The 20,858-nt window shown below is 49.2% G+C and overlaps 4 protein-coding genes across 4 annotated transcripts; 3 read left to right on the top strand and 1 right to left on the bottom strand.

Moving 5' to 3' along the window:
• Nucleotides 1-982: 982 nt before the first annotated feature.
• FSST1_010823 (YjeF-related protein N-terminus-domain-containing protein) lies at nucleotides 983-3,235 on the top strand (the record flags this gene model as incomplete). The annotated part of the gene is made up of 1 exon (XM_083233894.1): nucleotides 983-3,235. One exon carries the CDS (start codon nucleotides 983-985, stop codon nucleotides 3,233-3,235), a length of 2,253 nt encoding a protein of 750 aa, XP_083080519.1.
• Nucleotides 3,236-5,842: 2,607 nt separating this feature from the next.
• Nucleotides 5,843-8,179, top strand: FSST1_010822 (PalH/RIM21-domain-containing protein; the record flags this gene model as incomplete). The annotated part of the gene is made up of 1 exon (XM_083233893.1): nucleotides 5,843-8,179. The coding sequence occupies one exon, from the start codon at nucleotides 5,843-5,845 to the stop codon at nucleotides 8,177-8,179; it is 2,337 nt and encodes a 778-aa protein (XP_083080518.1).
• A 1,449-nt stretch (nucleotides 8,180-9,628) lies between these two features.
• FSST1_010821 (TLC domain-containing protein) lies at nucleotides 9,629-11,063 on the top strand (the record flags this gene model as incomplete). The annotated part of the gene is made up of 2 exons (XM_083233891.1): nucleotides 9,629-9,850; nucleotides 9,918-11,063. 2 exons carry the CDS (start codon nucleotides 9,629-9,631, stop codon nucleotides 11,061-11,063), a joined length of 1,368 nt encoding a protein of 455 aa, XP_083080517.1.
• Nucleotides 11,064-13,847: 2,784 nt separating this feature from the next.
• Nucleotides 13,848-17,000, bottom strand: FSST1_010820 (uncharacterized protein; the record flags this gene model as incomplete). Its single annotated transcript, XM_083233890.1, has 3 exons — nucleotides 13,848-14,226; nucleotides 14,284-16,490; nucleotides 16,566-17,000. The coding sequence occupies 3 exons, from the start codon at nucleotides 16,998-17,000 to the stop codon at nucleotides 13,848-13,850; spliced, it is 3,021 nt and encodes a 1,006-aa protein (XP_083080516.1).
• Between the last annotated feature and the right edge of the window lie 3,858 nt (nucleotides 17,001-20,858).

Here is a 20,858-nt window from a genome sequence, read left to right as displayed (position 1 = left end):
TTTACTGCATATGTATACAGTTGTATGATACAAGGGGAGTAGTCGGGGCGCAGCTTATGATAGAGATGAAGGCCGGGAATGCACGAGGGTTGATTTGGTTGGGATGAACCAGGCAAGAATCAGTAGATATGGGGTTGTTCCCTATTTATATTTAGACATTGCGGACTTATGACAATACCAAATGATGAACAACTACTTTACTCTAAAAGCTACTGGCCGAACTGTTGTGACAACTTTGGGTAGAGCTCTTTTTCGGATATCATGACATAACTACGGCAAGTGTTTCTCCCACACATGCATGTTTAGTTACTGCTACGGTCTGCAAGCTACAGCATTAGCCCTCAAATGTCTAATTCAGCCATTGCACTTTACATAGTACGCTTTTAGCTCAAGGGTGGTTAGAAAGTGACGCAGACCGAGCGAACAGACCATCATATTCTTATCGATAAGGAAGTTAGCAACTTCGTTCCCACGCGAACTTCCCAATCTTGCCCCATGTACAGATGGAAGTTCTCCCACCAAGACAAAACACCCCATCACACAAGATCGCAATCCCGAAATCAGACCGAAAACCTCGCCGCAACCCCCCCTCGCAAACGGCTCAGACATTGCAGAGTCTGAGCTTCACGGCTGCATTGTTAGAGTATTGCACGACTCCGTTGTGAAGAAGCCTTAGGGTCGACCTCCCCTCGTTTTGCCCCATCCCGCCGCTTCGAAACTCCATCCGTCATCAGTTGTCAGGCCGATACCTCAACCACCCATTCGCCTTATCTTGACTGCGACACACAAGACATAATTTCATATCCGTTGTAGAAGCACTACACATTCGCAGACGCGACGCTGCGCAGTTGAGGCCCTTTTTTCGAGCCCAATCAAGACTTTCATGATATTGAGGGAGTGACGATCTTCTCCCATACAAACCTTCGCGCCGACGATCAAAACTTTCGAACGGCCATTCAAATTCTACGGACAAACCCTCAACATGGCGAATCAATTTATAGGCTTGCATATGCGAGTGGTCATGAGAGATCCTCCGGGGAACGTGTTCACAGGAACAGTCGTGGACGTGCAGGCAGGCAGTGGTTTGACCTTGACTAACGGTACGTCGAAACTACGCCGCAGAGGAACACCACTAATATTCCGAGTTGCAGTATTCCTGGCAAACACCAAGCAATGGTTCCCGACTATACAAATCCCCGCAGCTAATATTGCTGATCTATCCGAGATCAAGGACAAAGCACCAGCAGCGTATGCGCCCGCCTCTGTCGAACCTATCGTCACTGCGCCTACTTTGACACAACCGCCTGCGCAGCCTGCCTTTGTAGACCCGGCCATTCTCAGCTTGGGACGACCGCCAGCACCAGCGACGACTTCGGGATCCGATACAAGGGCTCTGGCACAGGAGAGCGAAAGAACAGAATTGCCGGGCATTCCCGTGAATGCTGCAGCTTCTACACCTGGACGACCTACTCCCGACCACGATTTGTCAGGCTCTATTAAGAATTTGTCCATTGGTGAAACATTGGTGGAGACTGGCAATGGTGATCTACCCGAGGGCCATGCCACCCGATCTGCTAAGAAAAAGAATACCAATCGTCGCTCACGCCAGACTAAACGAGGGAAGAGTCAGCGGGGGGAAGAGGACGGTCTGACTGCGGAAGGCTCGCCTGCTAGCGGGCGAGGCAAGGGGTGGAGGCAAACACCCATCTTGCAGAGCACAGCTTCCTTTCAGCCATTTCAATTCTTGAAAAAGAGTGCCAAGGGGCGTAAGGGTACACTTGAAAATGGTTGGGCATCTGAGGATGTCACAGAGGAGATGGGGGATTTCGACTTTGAAAACAATCTGGCGAAATTCGACAAAGCCACCATTTTTGACCAAATGAGAAGGGAGGATCAGGTCGACGACGCGAGTCGCTTAGTAGCTCACAACCGCAAGCCAAAGCCTGGTACGGCTGGCGGCAAGAATTTGCATTACACAGAAAATGTGCTGGATCTGCCCCCGACCACCAAGAAGGACGCATATTCGTGGAATAGCGAGGCGGATGATGGGCTGAATGGGGCAGAGAGGCTCTCGGGACGGGACGTCCGAAGCAGCCAAAGTAACCGGAGAGCTGATAGCAAATCGGGCCCTTCACGGAGATCACAGTCACGCAAAGCAAGTGCCGTTGCGACATCTGGCGGTCTTCCGCTGACCCGCGTCAACTCTGGCGTACGTGCAAGCCATTTGTCTCGCTTGTCTATTTCTCGACCAGAGTCCCGCAGTACTAACAGCAGGCAGCAAGGTCACCCGCCCGGCCTATACCTGGTCCCTTCGCATAAGCGTCTTGAAACCGTCTCTGCCTTGCAGATGCTAAACCTCGAAAACATTGCCGCGAACGAGGTTGGACTGACGGAGCAGCTAATGGCCGAGAATGGAGGACGGGGCATCGCCGAGGTGACATTCAAGGCCTTGACAGATCCTGCTATCAAGGTGCGGTTCGGACTTGCTGGTGCTAACCCGTCCTCCAGCGCTACATTAAGCAGCCCAGCAGTGGTGATTCTAGCAGGAAATAACAAATCAGGCATGCGAGCAATTGCTGCCGCGCGTCATCTTCGAAACAAGAATGTGAACATGCTTGTGTGTCTGGTGGGTATTGAACGAGAAAAAGACCTGCTCGAGGACCTACGACAACAGATTCAACTATATCGAGCTTTTGGTGGCAAGATTCTCAGCAAAGTCGATCTTTTCGAGCACCTACGCAAGGCGTCATCATCAGGATCGCCCGTATCAGTGGCCCTTATTGTTGATGCTCTTCTGGGCTTGACCATTTCATTTGAGGAACTGCGGACTGGTGACCAGGCTGCTGTATACGAGTTGATGGAATGGGCGAACCGCAACGAAGCCTTTGTGCTTTCAGTCGATGTCCCGACGGGTATCGACCCTACTTCTGGAAAAGTGGCAGTGATTGATGGCAGCCAACTGTTTGTCAAGCCACGATACGTTGTTGCCATGGGAGCTCCCAAGCGGGGTCTGCTCGAGGCTGTGACGCCTCCAGATGAGGACGACCCTCAAAACATGAACAACACTGCGCACGACGACGATTGGCGTCTCTTTATTGCGGATATCGGCCTAGGTAGTGCTGTGTGGAGGAAAGCTGGAACCAAGATTCGACGAGGCATCGACTTTGATGAGAAGTGGGTACTCGAGATGAAGTATTCAGATGGCCAGCATGATGAAACCGACGACGAAGAGTAGCACTAGGCGCAAAAGCAGCGGGTAAAAAAAAGTCGGGGGATTGATTTATCACATGGAGATGGAAAATGGTCTGATGGTTTCCTCGAAAACAAAAGGCGTTGGGTGGGACTAGTTATTCTGGCGCGAAAGGAAGGGTGCATATATTATAGTTGCATTGAGGTCGCTCGACACTGAATACCCAGGAGTTTGGTCGAAATGCGTATTTCGATTTTATTTATTTTTTCGAAAGAATAGATTATTGGCTGATGATAGATTATAAACAAGAGATATAAGTCAACCAAAGATAATATAAACAAAAACGAAACAAAAAAGAGCCAAGTTCGCCAAGTCTGGAGAAGTTTGTGCAGAGGCCAGGTTCCGGGAAACGTTAAGCTTTGCCAAGCCGTCTGTGATTTTCGTGTGCATGTGCAGGCTTGGCACTTTATAAAGCTTGATTCAATTTATGCCAATGCTGTTATATGACGTGAGAGAATGGCTACGGTGTCTGACAAGCAGGTTTAATGGGACTTGAATTCAACTAGGAGTTCCGCATATGGTTCATTGCGCGAGTAACGTACGCAAGAGTTGCTTCTTGAGAGTCCATAATTTATAGTCATTATATTATCCGCCAATTACTTGGTCGTCATAGGAGACTGTTCGCCTATTCTTTCCACCTGAGCAGTTTTGTTGTCAGTATAGAGTTGGACATTAAGGTTAAGTTGAAGGGTCAGATCTATCCACAAGGCTTTGTCAACCGATCGGTAATGTTCGCAACTACTCTGTATCTGCTTGTTATATGCACTGCTAGTAGGTTAATTTTGTGGAAAGGCTGCAAGATGTGTTTTATGGATGGATGCCAACCCCAGGATTGCACAGTGTGTCTGTTAGTTTGCGGCTGAGGCTGTCAAATGTGGAGCTATCCAGGATGTTTTGGTGGTCTGTCTTGTCCTGAATAGATATTAAAAACAGTAATATCCGATCTCTTGGATGGAAGATGCTCGGGGCATGAGCCTAGTAAATTGGAACAACGTTTTTATGTACGTGTATAGTATATATCTTGACCAAGATGTGGTGTTTACCTTGGCTATCGTCAATACCTTGATTTCTGTCTGACAAGAAGCGGGGTGGAAATGTTAGTGATCATCGCTATCGTTTGAGAAATTGGGGCTATTCAGACGAAAGAGGATAAATTGAGCGCTCATCAGGGCCTCAATAGTTTTTTGGGGGTTGGAGAGGGGGGTCTCTCTTTTGGTTCAATTCCCATTCCAGCCCTGTCGCTTGTCAACCCTGTCGGGCTGGACTGCCACTGTGTTCAGCCCATACAGTCCATAGGTTCGGTATTGCCGTTGAACCGTCCAAAACTTTACAAGCTCCAGATGCATCGTGGTAGGTGCACCTTTGGTTCTGGCGCGCAGCCAAAACCGATGACCCGACAACGTTTTGCAGATTGTTAATTGCACAACTGAATCGTCAACAACAGCCCGCGCATGTATACTGTGATGTGCCATGGAGTGATAAATACCGCTCAAACATCTGATACTGCAAAATACCGTGATCATACAGTGCGTCGTTAAGCCCACAGAGAGGGAGATTCCTTACCCAGTCATCCATCCATAACAAGGAGAACCCCAGAATTTTGCTCCGTCTCTCTGCGTGATTGTTCCACAGTACCTAAATCAAATGTAATTAATCTCTCTACCCACGCGAACAAGAACGAACGGACCAAGAGCTTAATTCTCCTCCCAAATTTCTTCTCTGTCTATGGCCCAAGCATCGGAACCAGCCTTGATTTTCTCTTTCCTTTTTCATTGTCGCGCTTACTCCTTCTTGACCTGCAACAAGAGAGCTTGAAGCTTAGTGTGCATTGACATCTAAAAGACTTCTTTGACTCTTCCAGATCGCCACTACATATTGCCCGATCTCCAAGAAAGCTCCTACTGCACGCCTCCCACGCGGAAATCGACAGTTGACGACAAGGCCAAGACTTTATTGACTCTCATCGTCACTACTGAGTCTAGAATCTAGATCGATCTGCCTTTGTTTATTCATAGCACAATTAATCACTCTACTATTATATTTCGCTTTATCTCATCCCATACCACATACAGCCTATCTCTCTGTCAATTAATTCCTCTTCGATCGCCCAAGAGAAACAAACCCCGACTCGACTTGACTCCGCCTCCTTCCGTTAATAGGCAAGGGCCCGCCATAAGCAGTCACGTACCCCCTACTTTATACTGTACTGTACTGTCTATACTGTACGGATACTGCACAAGTATCTTTTATTAGATTGGAAACTAGATCAAACCAGTTCAGTCCAGCCCGCGTTAGAATCCTCCCGTTCCAGTTCCCCCACGATCACCTCCGAACCGCGCCTCAACACACTCGTTTTCTCAATCGACAACCGACAATATTTGTCATATTCAGCCGCATTCAATTCCGAGTCGACTACGAAGGATTTTCCGACTGATATTACCGTGTCGCTGACTTCCCGAAAAGTGCCTCCCATGGCGACCATTTGAGCGACCTCGAACTTGAACCCGATCCCACCTCGCGAAACCCGTCAACTCAACTCGCGGCTGGCCGTTCAATTACATTGCTTAACTGAACAACAGGTCAGCCGCAATAATGACCGCCGCCGGCTTGATCAGCGCGACCATAACGGCGCCTCCTCCCCTTTGCACGACAACGCTTCTACCTGGCAGCGGAGTTATGACATTGGGACTCGATGGCGTCCCTTCGATATTGACCGAACCCGCGATATACCAAATACCATGCCCGACTCACGATATTTTCCCTCGAGAAATCCATGTGACATATGCTGCTTCAGGCGATGAGAGTAGTCTCACTCAACATGACGCATCAGACAGCAGCGTGAAATTCTCAGACTTCCGCGATCCCTTTTACGCCTCTACCTTTCCGATCTGTTACGCCCTCGCCGCAACTACCGTTACTGCGTACATGCTCGTCATTATGCTCTTTGTTACTCCCAGATCTTTTCTTGACGGAGGAATTGTCTACTTGGGCCGAAAATCTGCTTTCACTCACAGCTCCAACAACAGCGTTACCATCGGTGGTCGGCCATGGCTACAGAAAGTCGCCGCTCTAACGGTCGCTATCTCACTGACTATCGCGTCGGCCGACACATTCAGAGTAGCCAAAAGCCAGTACACGCTGGGGATCCAGAATGCAAATCAACTACAGGATGAAGTGATGAACAGCGTGGAACTCAAGGCCATCCGGCTCGTCTCCGATACGTTTTTATGGCTGGCCCAAGCCCAGACTCTTATCCGACTATTCCCCCGACACCGAGAAAAGATCATTATCAAATGGGTTGCGTTCGCACTCATCACTCTTGACGTTGTCTTTAGCGCTGTTACCAGCTTCAAATACTCAGACAACGGTATCAACACAACCGCGCGACCCAAGAACTTTGTTCACCCCGTCCCTGCTCTCAGTTATCTCTTCCAACTTTCTCTCGGTTTGTTATACGCCGCATGGGTTGTCTACTTTGCGCTCATGAAGAAGCGCTACTCGTTCTATCACCCTTTCATGAAGAACATTAGCTTCGTCGCCTTCATTTCTCTTATCTCGATTCTTATCCCCGTTGTCTTCTTCATTCTCGACATCTCTCAGCCTGATTTCACTGGATGGGGAGATTACGTACGATGGGTCGGCGCTGCAGCTGCCAGTGTTGTCGTATGGGAATGGGTGGAAAGAATTGAGGCCTTGGAACGCGAGGAGAAGAAGGACGGTATTCTCGGCCGAGAGGTTTTCGACGGAGACGATACTCTCGAGATCAACGCATCTGAATTCCCGTGGCTTCGCAATCGCAAAAGCAGAAAAGGCGGCAGTTCAGGTGGTGGTAGCGATGGAGATCGACCGCAGATGTCTGCGACTTCTGCCAACGGCTGGCCGACCGTCTCTTCTATTGCTAACAGATATCGCGGTCAGAACAATGGGGCATTTGTCGAAACGTTTGATCAAGCCTCACAAAGAGGAACAGCGAGGGGATTGCGACCTGCGATATGGCCGGCTCGACCGGCGCCTGCTGCTACGCCCATTAGTCGTGCAGATACAGCCAGTGCTGCGAGTACAGTTTATGCTGTCAGATACCAGGCACCCTCAGAGACAACTTCACGAACCCCCGACCCTCTGCCACAACCGAGCGTAGTTGACCTGAGTCAACAAAGTAGCACGCCTCCAAGCCAACAGCTGAACGACGAGTCCAGCTCTTCTAATCAGGCCCCAGCCTCTCTACAAAACAGCATTGTTATGTCACCCACGTCGCAACAACCTGTGGATTTAGAAGCCAACTCACCAAATTCACCAGGTCGAGGTGGCTGGCGAAACCTTACTTTTGCCAACTCAACATTTAATCGTCCAACTGAGGATACTTCAACGGATGTGGCTCAACGCTCAGACGGCAATGTAGCGGTTGCGCGTGAAGGACGGGCAAACAGTTCCAGCCGATGGGATCTCAAGGGTCGCTTGGAGGACTTCGCGGCAAACCAAGCCGAGAAACTACGAGATCGTATGCGAACAACGCCCAACACTGAGAGCCTCCCCGTAACGGTTATACCGGCTCCTCCCCGAAGAGGAGCCGCGCTGCAGCAGGTTTTGGAGGAGGAGGAGCTCAACACTACAGACCGGCAATCACCGCAGTCGCCAAGTAGGCGCCCCTTTGGAAACCACAACAATAGCACGATCAGTCAGAGCAGCGCGTCGAGGGATGTGTCAGGGGAAGTGTCCCGTTTGGACAGGAGCCGAAGCACATCATCGGGCAGTCCAGGCGATGGGCCTATCCCGCCTAACAACCCACCACTATGGCGGGGCGTCCGTGCCAGACCGACCAACGAAGAGGATTTCTACGATGACTCTGACGGTGGTTCGTTGTCGGATAGGTCCTCATTGGATCATCCGAGACAAGACTCAGATTCGCCGGGACCTCGCCGAGCGGCTTGAACTTTTGTTTGCCGATAACTGTGCATCAAGCAAGGCGTTGTTTTCTGTTGATTTAAAAAAAGAAACCGGTGTTTAAACGGGCATTGATTGGGATGGTTTGTATGAATGATACCCCTGGGATGAATGCATCATTCCTCACATGTATATCTATCTATATGGGAGGGAACTACAGATATGACGGCCGTATTCAGAGCCCTGTGTATATTGCATGGGCTTAGGCGTCAAGCAAGAATTATGGCGTTATATGGATTGGACTGGATGAGTGGACAAGCCCTTTATGGAATGTTTTTGCGTCTTGTACTCAGAATTACTTGGCAGCGACTTATATAGGATTCAATGATATGATATGGCAATTAGAAACAACAGCAGCGAGACAAGATAGACCGTGATTGTTTCAGTTCAACGTGACTTATATAGTAGATTCTTTTCCGAAATGAGGGCTGGCAATGCATACAATGAGGACTACGCAAGGGTTCCAAACATTGTTGACGGTCAAAAGTAGATTTCGGCATGACGTATTGGCGCATGTCAGGTGCCATGATAGTGAACATGTGCCAGAGCGAAAAACAATAGTTCTCGGTACGTTCGGATGATGAAAGTCAAAGGCGCGCATGAATTAGCGAGGATAATGTCATGGATGAAGAAGAAGATAGCCAAGTTTGTTCTTACAAATGACCTTTCAACCCAGCAACTACTTGGAGATGAATAATTGAATGTTGAAATAGTGTAGACAAATACCCCTGAAGTCAAAGCTGACAGGCCTAAAAACCCTTGGATAATCTTAATCTTGGAGCCCGCGGACGCCTTTCGTGTTCCACATTGTGGAGATCCCCTTGTTTTCTAGAGGGTCTATAGAAGCATTTGACACGGTGATTTGGAAGACGTTTGTAGAAACAGAAACTGTAAAGTCTAAAAGAATAAGCTTAAACCTTTATACGAAGAATTTGTATATATATAGAGTACTATCGATCTTGATAGCTTCTGTATAGAAACAGTTTCTCTGATTGATTTACAGTGCTCAAGCCATCATGGCAATGGAACCCAGATGGAAGGAAGGCACCATGGATGCAACTCAGCCAAGCCAATCATCGAATCCTTTCCCGCCTCAGCTTACCCACCTAAGAATCTCCCCTCCACTAACATGTCCCTCTAATACAACTTGTCTAGCAGGCGACGATCCCGCACAATCCGCAACTTGACTCTCCATCTCTTCTTTTTTTCCCCAGTCAACCGGCTGCCTCTCTTTCTTCATTACCAAAGCAAGACAGGGGAGAAGAGAGACACGAGTCACGCAAAAGTCACGTTCCTTTTCTTTATATATTGATTCTCTCTGCGACTGAAGCTATCCTTCCTCCTTTGCGCTACTCGTTCCGAAAATAGGGGTGCAAACATCTACCACCACAAAGCAAGACCTCTACACCCTCGAAACGTACCGCACGATAGACGACGATGTCGGGCTCAGAACCATTCCCGCTGTTGAACATAGCAAACGATCAGCTGCATCAGCGTCACCAAGCAACTTCATCCGCGTCGGTCAGCAACACCACGGCCACTCAGGACGCCATCAACAACGCCCGAAAGCGACGTAAGAGCAGCGCTTTGGGCGGCGAGATCCGAGGCGACACAGGTGCTCCGGCATTCGCTTCCAGTCGTGCCAGTCTTGATGCTGCTGTATGTCTCTCTGCCCTGTTCAATGTCCACCACTCGCTTTTCTTTAGCTAACACATGTCTGATACAGTCAGATGGTCGAAAGCGCCTTTCGAAGAGACGCCGTGCTCGCGGCCTGATCGCCCGGGCTAAACAAACCATGATCAAGCATACTTGGGCTCTACCTGCCATCCAGCTTGCCATTTTCCTCGTCGGATATGCCGTTAACCCTACCGAATCCAACCCAATTCACCACTTCATCTTCCTGTCTTACAAGCTGCCACAAGATGACTTGAATGCGCCAGCCCAGTACGGAAAGGGTCGCTGGGATCTCGCCTTTGTCAGTTTTTATACAATCGTCTTGTCTTTCACCCGCGAGTTCATCATGCAGGAGCTCCTTTCACCTTTGGCCCGTTACTATGGTCTCACTCGTGGCAAGAAGGCTCGTTTCATGGAACAGGTCTACACTGCTATTTACTTCGGCGTCCTTGGGCCCGTTGGCCTCTGGGTTATGAGCCACACTCCTGTGTGGTACTTCAACACCTACGGCATGTACGAGGGCTTCCCTCACCTGACTAACCTGGCACCTGTCAAGTTCTACTACCTTTTCCAGGCCGCCTACTGGTCCCAGCAAGCCATTGTTCTTCTTCTGGGAATGGAGAAGCCTCGCAAGGACTTCAAGGAACTTGTCGGTCATCACATCGTTACTCTTGGACTCATTGCCCTTAGCTATCGCTTCCACTTCACTTATATCGGTCTGGCCGTCTACACCACCCACGATATCAGTGACTTCTTCTTGGCTACATCCAAGACACTCAACTACATCGACTCTCCCCTCGTAGGCCCTTACTTTGGAGTTTTTATGATGGCCTGGATCTACCTGCGCCACTACCTCAACCTCAAGATTATCTGGTCCCTCTTCACTGAATTTGAGACTGTCGGACCTTTTGAGCTAAACTGGGAAACCCAGCAGTACAAGTGCCGCATCGCCCAGGTCATTACCGCCTCTCTTCTGTGCTCTCTCCAGGCTCTGAACCTCTTCTGGCTCTTCTGCATCGCCCGAATTGCCTGGCGATTTGTCAGCCAGAACGATCTTCAAGACGACCGATCCGAGGATGAGGATGACGGCGAGATTGAGGAAGACGAGGTCGCCAGCCCTTCCAAGGCCAACGGCGGCACATATGGTCATGCCAATGGTCACGTCAACGGCAAGGCCTCGACAGACATGAAGAACTAGATGACTTTGCATCTCAAAACGTCATCGGCGACTGCTGAGGCAGAAAGCTAGAAGAGAGAATCTCGGCATTTTTTATTGTCGGAAATGGGATCGGAAAGCAAAGATGAGGTTGAGACGAATTAATGGATCAGCATAATATTTATGACCACAGCGGAAGGGGCCCACGAAAATGGAGGCGTATAGTTGCTTGCACCTCTCCCTTTTGAGAGTACGGAAGGAGACGACTTAAATCGAATGGTAACGGAGTTCAAATGGGAGTGGTTTCTCACAATCGCTTTTGTATCGAACATGCCGGCGTCCCGAGAGAATCCGTGTTATCCGGACTAATCATTGCTCTGTTGCGGTAGGTTGCCGAGTCGGACGACATACATGCGTTGACTCGCCTTGTCGATGCAAGGAGTCATGGATGTCGTTCTGAGGCCAAGAAGTGAGAAAGGTCTTGGACAAACGTCCAGACACCGCTGATATCGAGTCTCACTTATATGTGCGACACTCCTTCTGGCCTCAAACGACCCGCATACAGCAGCAGTACACCATCTGACCATCTCTCTCGGGCCATGTATTTACACATGCATATATTCTTGTACAATCACTTATCAATATCTATACGAACACACTTAATAATATTACCACCTTGACGCTCGCTACCCTAACTCCACACATGTGCTATTCACACTCCTGCCGGTAACGTTGAGCCAACCCGATCTGTGTCAGTGAGTGGCTTGCGTCTTGTAGCTAAGAGCGTTAACACGCGTCAACTTGGCTCTTTTTATGATTTGAAGGCCCAATTATTAACTCGCCTCTCTCGTGTTGCTTCGAGGTCCAAATATCACACATGTCTATCGTGTGGAGACTGCCAATCGTTCGCCCCAATGGATACTTTTCTTCGAAACCCCATCGACAGCGCATTAACTGTTCGAGGGGACACGCGCAACGCGTAAGCCGCTACTAGCGAGCTTTAGCATCTCCGTGCAACGAGTAGCAACTCGTATATTGCAGGTCAACATTTGTGATGTGTCTATTTATGGCCTACTCAAGCTACAGACAGATTAATCAGTCCATTCACTGTTTATCGACTTTGCGTGGGTACACATAGTTGAAACGTATGCAGTATACGCCCCTCTTCTGTGCTGAAAGAATGCAGTTCAAAGCCCATCCCCTCACATGTTGCAACTCCACGCGGGACAACGCTTTCGAGTATGCTACATGAACACAACTAGCTTTCCTATCAAGGCTACAGGGTGCCTCTTCCTCAACCGATGTGGCAAAGTCGGAGCTCCATCCAAGTGGCCCAGCACAATGCGTATGTAATGTACTGCTGCTATGGACAAAGCGGCTATTAGATTGGCGGAGGATAATCGCCGGGAGATAGTTCCACGCCGCAGACATACACCGATTCAAAACAGCTTACAGCAACCTTACCTCCGGACCCTTGCCCGGCGGTTCGTTCCTATGATGGTGTCAAATGATGATTAACTCACTGGGCTTTTCAGGGGTCAAGCTCGACGGGATTACGGTGAGCCGCTCGTGATGCTGGTTCTGCTGCCCCTCCGTGGATCCCGGTGTCCGGGGTGGCGGGTCCGGACATAGTGGACCCAATTATCTACCACTTGAACCCCGAGCACAGCCTCAATACGGAACTGGCTCAACGGGCGGCACGAGACGAGTGTCCCAAGTAAAACAAGTGTTATCTAGATTATCACACAGATCAAGTAATACGTTACACATCTCATTTCTGCTCAACGGACTGACACGTGTATACAGTGAAACAAATCATCTAGACCAAGAAAAACACAAAGACCTCATTTGCTTGCTTGCCTGCTATGCTATGCTATGTTACGCTATGCTGTGGTAGCCCATGCTTCCATATTCTTGCTTGAATCAGGCACAATAACTTGCAATACGTACTTGTCCTATCCGAAATGGACAAATAGTTGGTCTTCTATGAAATAGCATTCCTGCATCCTACTAACGTTTGTGGTCTTAACCATCAACAGAAAAACAGCAACAGTCCCTTGATTTTCCCTTCCCTTCCCTTCAATAATAGCAGCTATCAGTGAGCCACTCAAGCTTTCCCCATACCTAGATCGTTAACATTTCCTCCCGCATGAGCGGTCTCTGAGTCTAAGAGACCTAAAAGTCTCATTTATAAAGACTGGCGATACCCCACCTCGACCACCGTCGTGCTCCGTCTGGTCAAGCATGTGCAACTTCGTATGCCGTGTCGAGCGCGTCGAACCGGTCGTCGCATGTAAGAGAAATGCCAATCAATCCATGTACCCTTGATGTTAAGCTAAACCCATATTCCATGTCGCATTCCAAAAGTAAATCGTGATAACCGTAAACGCCTGTCCATGTTCCTATCATGGCAATCACTATGCCGTGTGTAGCATATAATAAACGGTGGAATGTTTGATTGCATTAAACCCCTTCAATGTTGCCTTATTGGTGAGGTTGAAAATATCAACTCGTACGCCTCGCCTCGTAAATAGGCCATCTTCGAGATTATTAGTCGGATTTCCTTAATCCGTTTCGTCAAAATTAGAAGCAAAACTCCTCAACACCGATCTGATGCAGTCTTTAATGCTGAGCATTTGGGTAAAACATTCCAGGCGGTGATCGTGCCCGTTCATGAACCGAAATGGTAGATAGCATGGTAAGGTTGTGATGTAAAATTAAGTTGGTTAGGTGATTTCAGCCTCCAAACTTCCCGCCGTCAAATGGTTGCAGGAAATCCGTGTGCACGTGCGGTGACACGACGTGCGTTGGGAGAAGATCAGCAGCTTACTTGCGCTCACGCTCTCTTGAGTTCTCTTCGCTGTGACTTGATTCTGTGTCCGAGGATGAGGATGAAGAAGTGTGTGTGTCATCCCCATGACCTTGAGAGCCGGTACCAGACAGGCTTCCGGGTGATCCAAAGCTGTCAATAGCAGCATCAGAGTTCCTTTTGGGGGCCATCTTCGCCTTGCGAACGGCTTTTGCGGCCTTCATTTGCGCCTCACGGGCAACATCCAGAGCACGTTCAGCTCTGATCTGCTTCTCCCACATTGAAGCATATCGTCCTTTGGCCGCCAGAAGTTCTTCGTGGGTGCCCTTCTCGACGATGGTTCCCGAGTTCAAAACGACGATCTGATCGGCGTGCGTAATAGTTGATAGTCGGTGTCTATAAGTAAAATTAGCAAGAACGAAAACGTGTAGTAGTAACAGATGGTTCACATACGCAATGATGAGCAAAGTACGGCCCTGCCCGATACTCCACACATTGTCTTGAATCTCCTGTTCAGTATGAGAGTCCAGCGCGGATGTGGCCTCGTCCAACATGATGATACGAGGGTCCTTGAGAATTGTCCGCGCGATCGCAACCCGCTGTTTTTCGCCACCACTCAAACGGAGACCACGTTCTCCAACTTGTGTGTTGTACTGATCAGGGAAGGAGAGAATGCGGTCATGAATGCTAGCTGCCCGGCAAGCGGCGAAGACTTCTTCTTCCGTGGCAGAAGGCCTTGCGTACTTGAGATTAAACATCAGTGTCTCGTTAAAGAGGGTCGTATCCTGAGGGACGACGCCAATCGCTTCTCTAACCGAGTTGATGGTCAAGTCTTTGACGTTGCGGCCGTCCAGTTCGATAGATCCCTCGTCGCAATCGTAGTAGCGGAACATGTGGCGAAACAATGTCGACTTGCCACCACCCGACTCGCCGACAAAAGCTGTTGTGGTGCCAGGCAGACATTCAAAGGAGATGTTGCGTAGCGCGGGCTTGCGTCGGTCATACGAGAAGCTAACGTTATTCCAGCGTACATGGCCTTGGAAATCCTTGCTTAGCGGAACAGCATGGGGAGTGTCTACCACTGTTGGCTGAATTTTGAAAAGCTCGAGTAACCTCTCGCCGGAGATCATGGCTTGCTGGACCGTCCTGTAGAAAGTACCAAAGAAGTTGAGAGGTCCCTGGAGCTGTGTCAAGTAAGCGACAACCATGAACCAGTCACCAGTGGTACGAAGACCCATAGCGACCTGCCAACCGCATACTAATGCCGCGATGATTCTACCGAGGTTGAAAACCACGGTCTGGCAGATGTTCATCATCATCATGCCCATCTGAACCTTGGCTTCAGCGCCTTGGAAAACAGCAACCTTGCTTTGGTAACGACATGACTCGAACTCTTCCGCATTGAAATATTTGACGGTCTCGTAACTAGAGATCGAGTCGTTTTTGACAGCTTCTTCTTCGCGGTCGGCGTTTGTCATCTCTCGACGCTGATCCGCTCGAGTCGATGCCATCTTGATAGTCATGTAAAGATACCAACAAGTGTCAACAAGGTTGATTTCAGCATACAGTGGTCCGTATTGGTAGTAGAAAACCGAAATGGCGAGGAAAAGATCGAAAAGCATAGGGAAAACCTGAAAGGTCACTTGTTCAAGGAATTGGTTGATCGATGAGCCTTTGTTGAGGGCCGACAGAACTTCTCCAGTACGCTTGGAAAGATGGAAATCGAGACTGAGGGAGTGGACGTGGTTAAAAGCCGCTGTTGTTAGTCCGCGGTAAGAATATTGCGAGACTGGAATCCACAGGATAGATCTGAGAGAGCCCAAAAGTCCCGATTGACCTTGCAGAATCCACAGGAGCCCAAGGATCAGGAAATCTTTTAATGGGAAGTTGTCCATAGAGAGGCGTTCTCCATCCTGAACTAGCTTTATCACCTCCCCAAGATCATTCACAACCTTCTTGACGGTCATTGGAACAGCGACGTTGACCAAGCGCTGCATCATGACCAAGATGAAGCAAATGAGGACATTGATTTGAAGCTTGACAGAGTCCTTAGGCCAGAGGTAAGGAAAGAAGAGAGAGTACCCCTTAAAATACTCCCACCATGTCTTGTGTGGCAGCTTCTCGGGTCGATAAAAGGCGGCAGGTTCTTCCTTCTTAGGGAAACTGGGCGTCTTGTGTGCATTTGAAATGGTCCTACCGCGTCCACGGCGTCCATTGGTCTCCCGGCCGTTGGGAGTGTGGCCGTTAGCCAGTTGGCCATTAGTGTCGTAGGACCGGCGATGCCCGTTAAGAAGCGGTGTCGATTCAGCCGGGTGAGCCTCTTCAATTTTCCTATCGTCGAGACCTCGAGCTTTACGAATCCACGCCAAGCTGAAAACTCCAATTAAGGCGAGTAGGTGGAGGATTCTAACGAAGTAGAACACGAGGTCAACCTTGGTCCAATAATCGACACAGTTTCCATCCTTTTCTGAACCGCTATTTTTAACAGATCGGAAAAAGTGGCAATCAGCGGCAGCAACTGCGGTGGTTGAGAATATAACAACCTCTCCAGTGAAGCCCAAGATCCAGACAACGAAATGAACGATGTTGGGGCCTTTGCGCCAGTCGAAGAGGGAGATGAGGATATATAGGTAAAAGAATAGAGCGCCGGTAACGTGGACCTAAGAAAAAAGTGGTCAGTTCAGTTTATGATAGTAGACTCCCGCGATGGTTCGAGGGGCTAGTGATTCACTTACAACACTCCATTCGCCAGCCCACGGAAGCCCCTTCTGGGACCACTCGTAAGGGTCCTCAACCCAAAAAGCATGATAAAACATAAATCCAGCACTGGCTACGTATGTCAAGAAGACAACAAAGGCGAGGTAACGGAAAACATTCTTGGCGGTACGGCCGAAGCCAGGACCAATCTTACGATCACCATCAGCGCGAGCGCTCTTCTTCTTGGTGATGGGTAACGGCTTGCCTCCGGGGCCCTTGATCGTAGAATGAACTTGGTCCTCTTGTTTTTTGGAGTTGATAACGCTGTACCAAGCAGCACCGGTTACGAAAGCTGTAAGTAGGATGAGGGCGTATAGGTATTGTGTTTTGCGCAGGATGTAATCGGCTAGAGGTAGGTCATCGCGGGCAGCACCGCGAAGGAGAGTGGCCGCGATGTCGTCGGCGGAAGCCATGATGGCGGACTAGAATTGTTTGTGAGCGTCGATGTCGATGGTTCGTCAGGACAAAGAACGGCAGCCCATATGTGCACTATCGAGTCCGAGTAAAGGACGGCTTGGGATAGAAGAGAGTAAGGTCTTTTACCGCGGACGAAGCATGGCCCTGCCCGTGGCAATTGACGGGACAGAGGGGCCAAAAAACGAGTGAGTGGCGGGGAATGGAGGGAGAGGCAGAAGATGTTGATGTTGGAGAGTTTAAAGACTCGACGACTCGCTCGCTCGCTCGAGTTTCGAAGACGAGCGCGGTCTAAGTCCTGCTTTGAGCCGACTCAAGTGCAAGTGCGGTGCCACTGCGACTGCAAGGTGCTTGCAAGGTCTTGCTTGGGTCTAAAGGTCTCTCTAAAACTAATGTGCTGGTGCTGGTGCAGAGTGCAGAGTGCAGAGTGCAGCGCAGATGCATGTGCAGGGGGAGGTGCGACCTGCCGGGTGCAGGGTGCCGGCTAGGTGCCAGCTGCCAGCTGCAGCAGAGCAGGTGGTGCCCACTAGCCACTTAAGCAGGTTATGGGCAAGCGCGATCCGAAGGGGCCTTTGGGGCCTTTGGGGCACCGCATTGCTCGCAGCGCCAATCCAAGCCAGCCCATGACAAGACAGGACAAGCAACTGGTCATGGTCGAGTCCTTGTCCCCAGTTTCCTACCGGACAGGGTGTGAAGGAAAATGCGACTAATAGCACCTTAAAACACTGACTGCACTGCTGGGCAGGTACGGTAAGTATTGAACCCGCCCACACCAGCGACACCATCATCAGCTCAATATAGATGCTAACCTAGGAAGGGACCTTGTTATAGAAGTGCAGGTATACTTCAATTGCCTCTACTCCTCGGTCAACATCCATTACCATTGCCCCTCCAGCTCGACGACTCGAGTTGACACAGCCCAGCTCCCTCCCAAACGGCCATCTTCACCCAACACTAACACCAAGAGCCAAGGGGGGGAAACCACATGGACTCAACAGTGGAGTGAAGGGCAGGTGCCAGTTGCGTATCCAGGCCTTTGCCTGGCGGGCAAAAAGCAGTATTTGGGGCCTTTGGTGGGGACAGCTGACTTGTGTCAGTGGCGAAAGCCACCCCGATGATTGTCATGGTCCCGTCGACGTCTTCTTGGCTCCTCCATCAAATTGGATGGAATAATGACTGATGAATAAATGTATGAACGACCAGATGAAAGGGTTAAGGAACTACCTATTCAGTGCAATAGAGGAAGGGGGAAAAGGAGAAGAACAATAGGAAAATCGGGTACATACCTCTTTCAGGCACTTTCTTCCCAACAAACGTCAATTCAAAATTCAAATATGGTCTTGTTGTTCCAAGGGTTCAAGGGTCCCCCAATACGAGTCTGGGGACTAGCAAAGGCTTGCTGATATTCTGTATCCGAATCTTGTAGCCTTTTCGGTTCGGTTGATATCGAATCTGCCAACGTGTGTTTACTCGACAATAACGATTTTTAACAATGATTTTTCAAGGGCAGTTTCTCTTTGTTGGTTACTGGGACAGATCAACGAGTGTTAGGTAACTGTCTTGGCTAATGTTGTTTTTGGAGATTGGATTCCCTAGTCGTTGCTGGATCGTTGCTAGATCGCTGGTAGTCTGTTGAATAACCCAACTTACTCAGTTGTTGCTATTTTCGATATGTGTATGAATGTAAGCTGCGAATGGTAACTCTGGTATACAAGAAATAACTACCGTGTCGTTTCGATGACTACAATATTGCCTCAGCAGGCCTCCTGTCCCTCTTTTTACTCTTGTTCCTGTTCCTGTGCTTCTCTCTTACAAGAGACTATTGCTCAACCACAAGCAGCGCCTCTCTTCTAGACCCTCTGAGCCTCCCGGCGTTCTCCTAGAGGTGGGACGCTTTTTTTTGCCCTGGGGACCGCACGCCCCCTGTCCCAGCACACGCCTCTCTGGATTTGGCACGCTCCCACACACAGACGCCTTCTGGGCATCAACTACCTAGAAACAGTTAGGATGAAGTGGACCGCTTCTTCTGTTATGGCTGGTGGGTTTGACCAGAGGGTCCCCTGGAGTCTCTTTCCGGGGGCGCGGCGGTTCTTTGGTGCTGGGAAGTATCCAGTAGCATTCTCGAGTCCTTCTTCTCTTGTTCTGTTGGATCCGCTTTGGAGGTCTTTGATGGGTCTAAGAATTCGAGAATGCTTGTCTTTTTGCAGACGGTGTTTGGGTTGTGTGCCAAGAGCGTGCATCACGATGGGATGTAGGTTTGTTTGGAAGACAGACGATAAATGATCCGCGAAGGTGCATGGGCTTTGACAAACCAGACCTGGATCTGGCCTGACATCTTAAAACGCTGGTGCCGCGGTATCAAAGGGAACAACTGACTTGACTGTTGTTCAATATTATTATGGGGGGACGACAGCGTTATCAGGTCGCGGCTCGGACGTGAAAGAGTCCAGATCTACAAGTCTATAATTATACTGTCCTGTCTTGCACCGTCACTGGTTGTCACTAATATCCATAACTAGATGGATAGCTGGCATCCATACATACTAATCACTACTTGGGGTTATCACATGTGTGTGCTTGATGAATAGAATGCGTGTCAAAAGACAATAAACAACCAAAGTCTTTACCGAACAAGGGGGATGAATAATATTATGGTTTTGTTCTTTTTAAGGAAACGGGTCCTCATACAACCTTCATATATTGCAACGTACATACGCAATGAGCACCTGGTCTAGTATGGTTCCGCTTCAGGTGAGATCGGGGACAGTTTGACCAACGGCTAAGTGACCCCCAGATGGTAGGCCAAGGTTAATTAATGGAATTAGAATTCTGAGAATAAGTGGCAGGGAAATTGAGATTCGTCAGCCATACTGAAATTATGGTGGGCGGGTAGTCAAGGATTTGAATTGTAATGAACAAAATCGGGATCCTTGATTGTCTAGATATTCACGACGGGCATCATGTTCAGCTAAGACAGTCTATTCTTTGACCCAAACACCCCATTGGCCCAACTAACGTCATGATAGCGCACCACCTCAGCCTTGAAGATGCCCCAATCGAGACTACCTTCGTGTATGAGTCCTCTACATTGACCAAAGTCGACACCATCTAATCCCGTCCCAACCCTCCTTCTCCCTTTGTCCATCATCATGATCCATCCATCGATCCCTGATGCCCTTGTAAAGTCTCGTCTGTTTTGTTGCACTGACCGGACCGGAGGGCGTACCCGTACAGCGGGTTTAGTTAGTTGGTTCGTAGGTGCTCTGTGCTGCGCTGCATTGCGGTACGGTACGGTAGGGTAACTACAGCAGTCGGCGGCTTTGCACTGTTTTGTATCATGGATCATGGTGGTAGTTCATTCATTCCATGGTTGATGTACGATGAATTGGTGGAAATCCACATGGTAGACCTAAAAAGCCGAATGGATAATCTGCTGGGACGAATTATCGTGTCGGTTCGATCTCACAAACAAGCATTGTACGGAACATTGTACGGGAAGGGAAGGGAAGGGAAGGGAGCGGTGTGTAATAGCTACAGTGCAGGATAGGTACAGGATAGGCATGTCTCTCTCGGGCTGTCTTGTGCCTTGTACCAGCATCCACCTTCTGCTACTGCGCTATTTGATTCTTGTTTTTCGGTGGTCAATTCATATCAATCATGAACGATTCCTTGTATTAGACCACAGCTTTGACATCTAATTGTCTGAGAGGTCCCCGGTGACTACGGTGATGGATGATAGTGATGATGTAAGTGAGGGCCAAGAGTCCCATGTTCCGTCTCTTAGCTTGTTGTGTTGGTTGCACAAAGACATGTATGCACCCCGTACTAGACTAGTTACCGATTGCTTCTGATTCGAA

The sequence above is a fragment of the Fusarium sambucinum genome, chromosome III (genome assembly GCF_050947815.1).
Source record: "Fusarium sambucinum isolate potato_lamoka chromosome III, whole genome shotgun sequence".
In the NCBI taxonomy this organism is placed as follows: Eukaryota; Fungi; Ascomycota; class Sordariomycetes; order Hypocreales; family Nectriaceae; genus Fusarium; species Fusarium sambucinum.
This window is presented reverse-complemented; position numbering and strand designations above follow the sequence as displayed.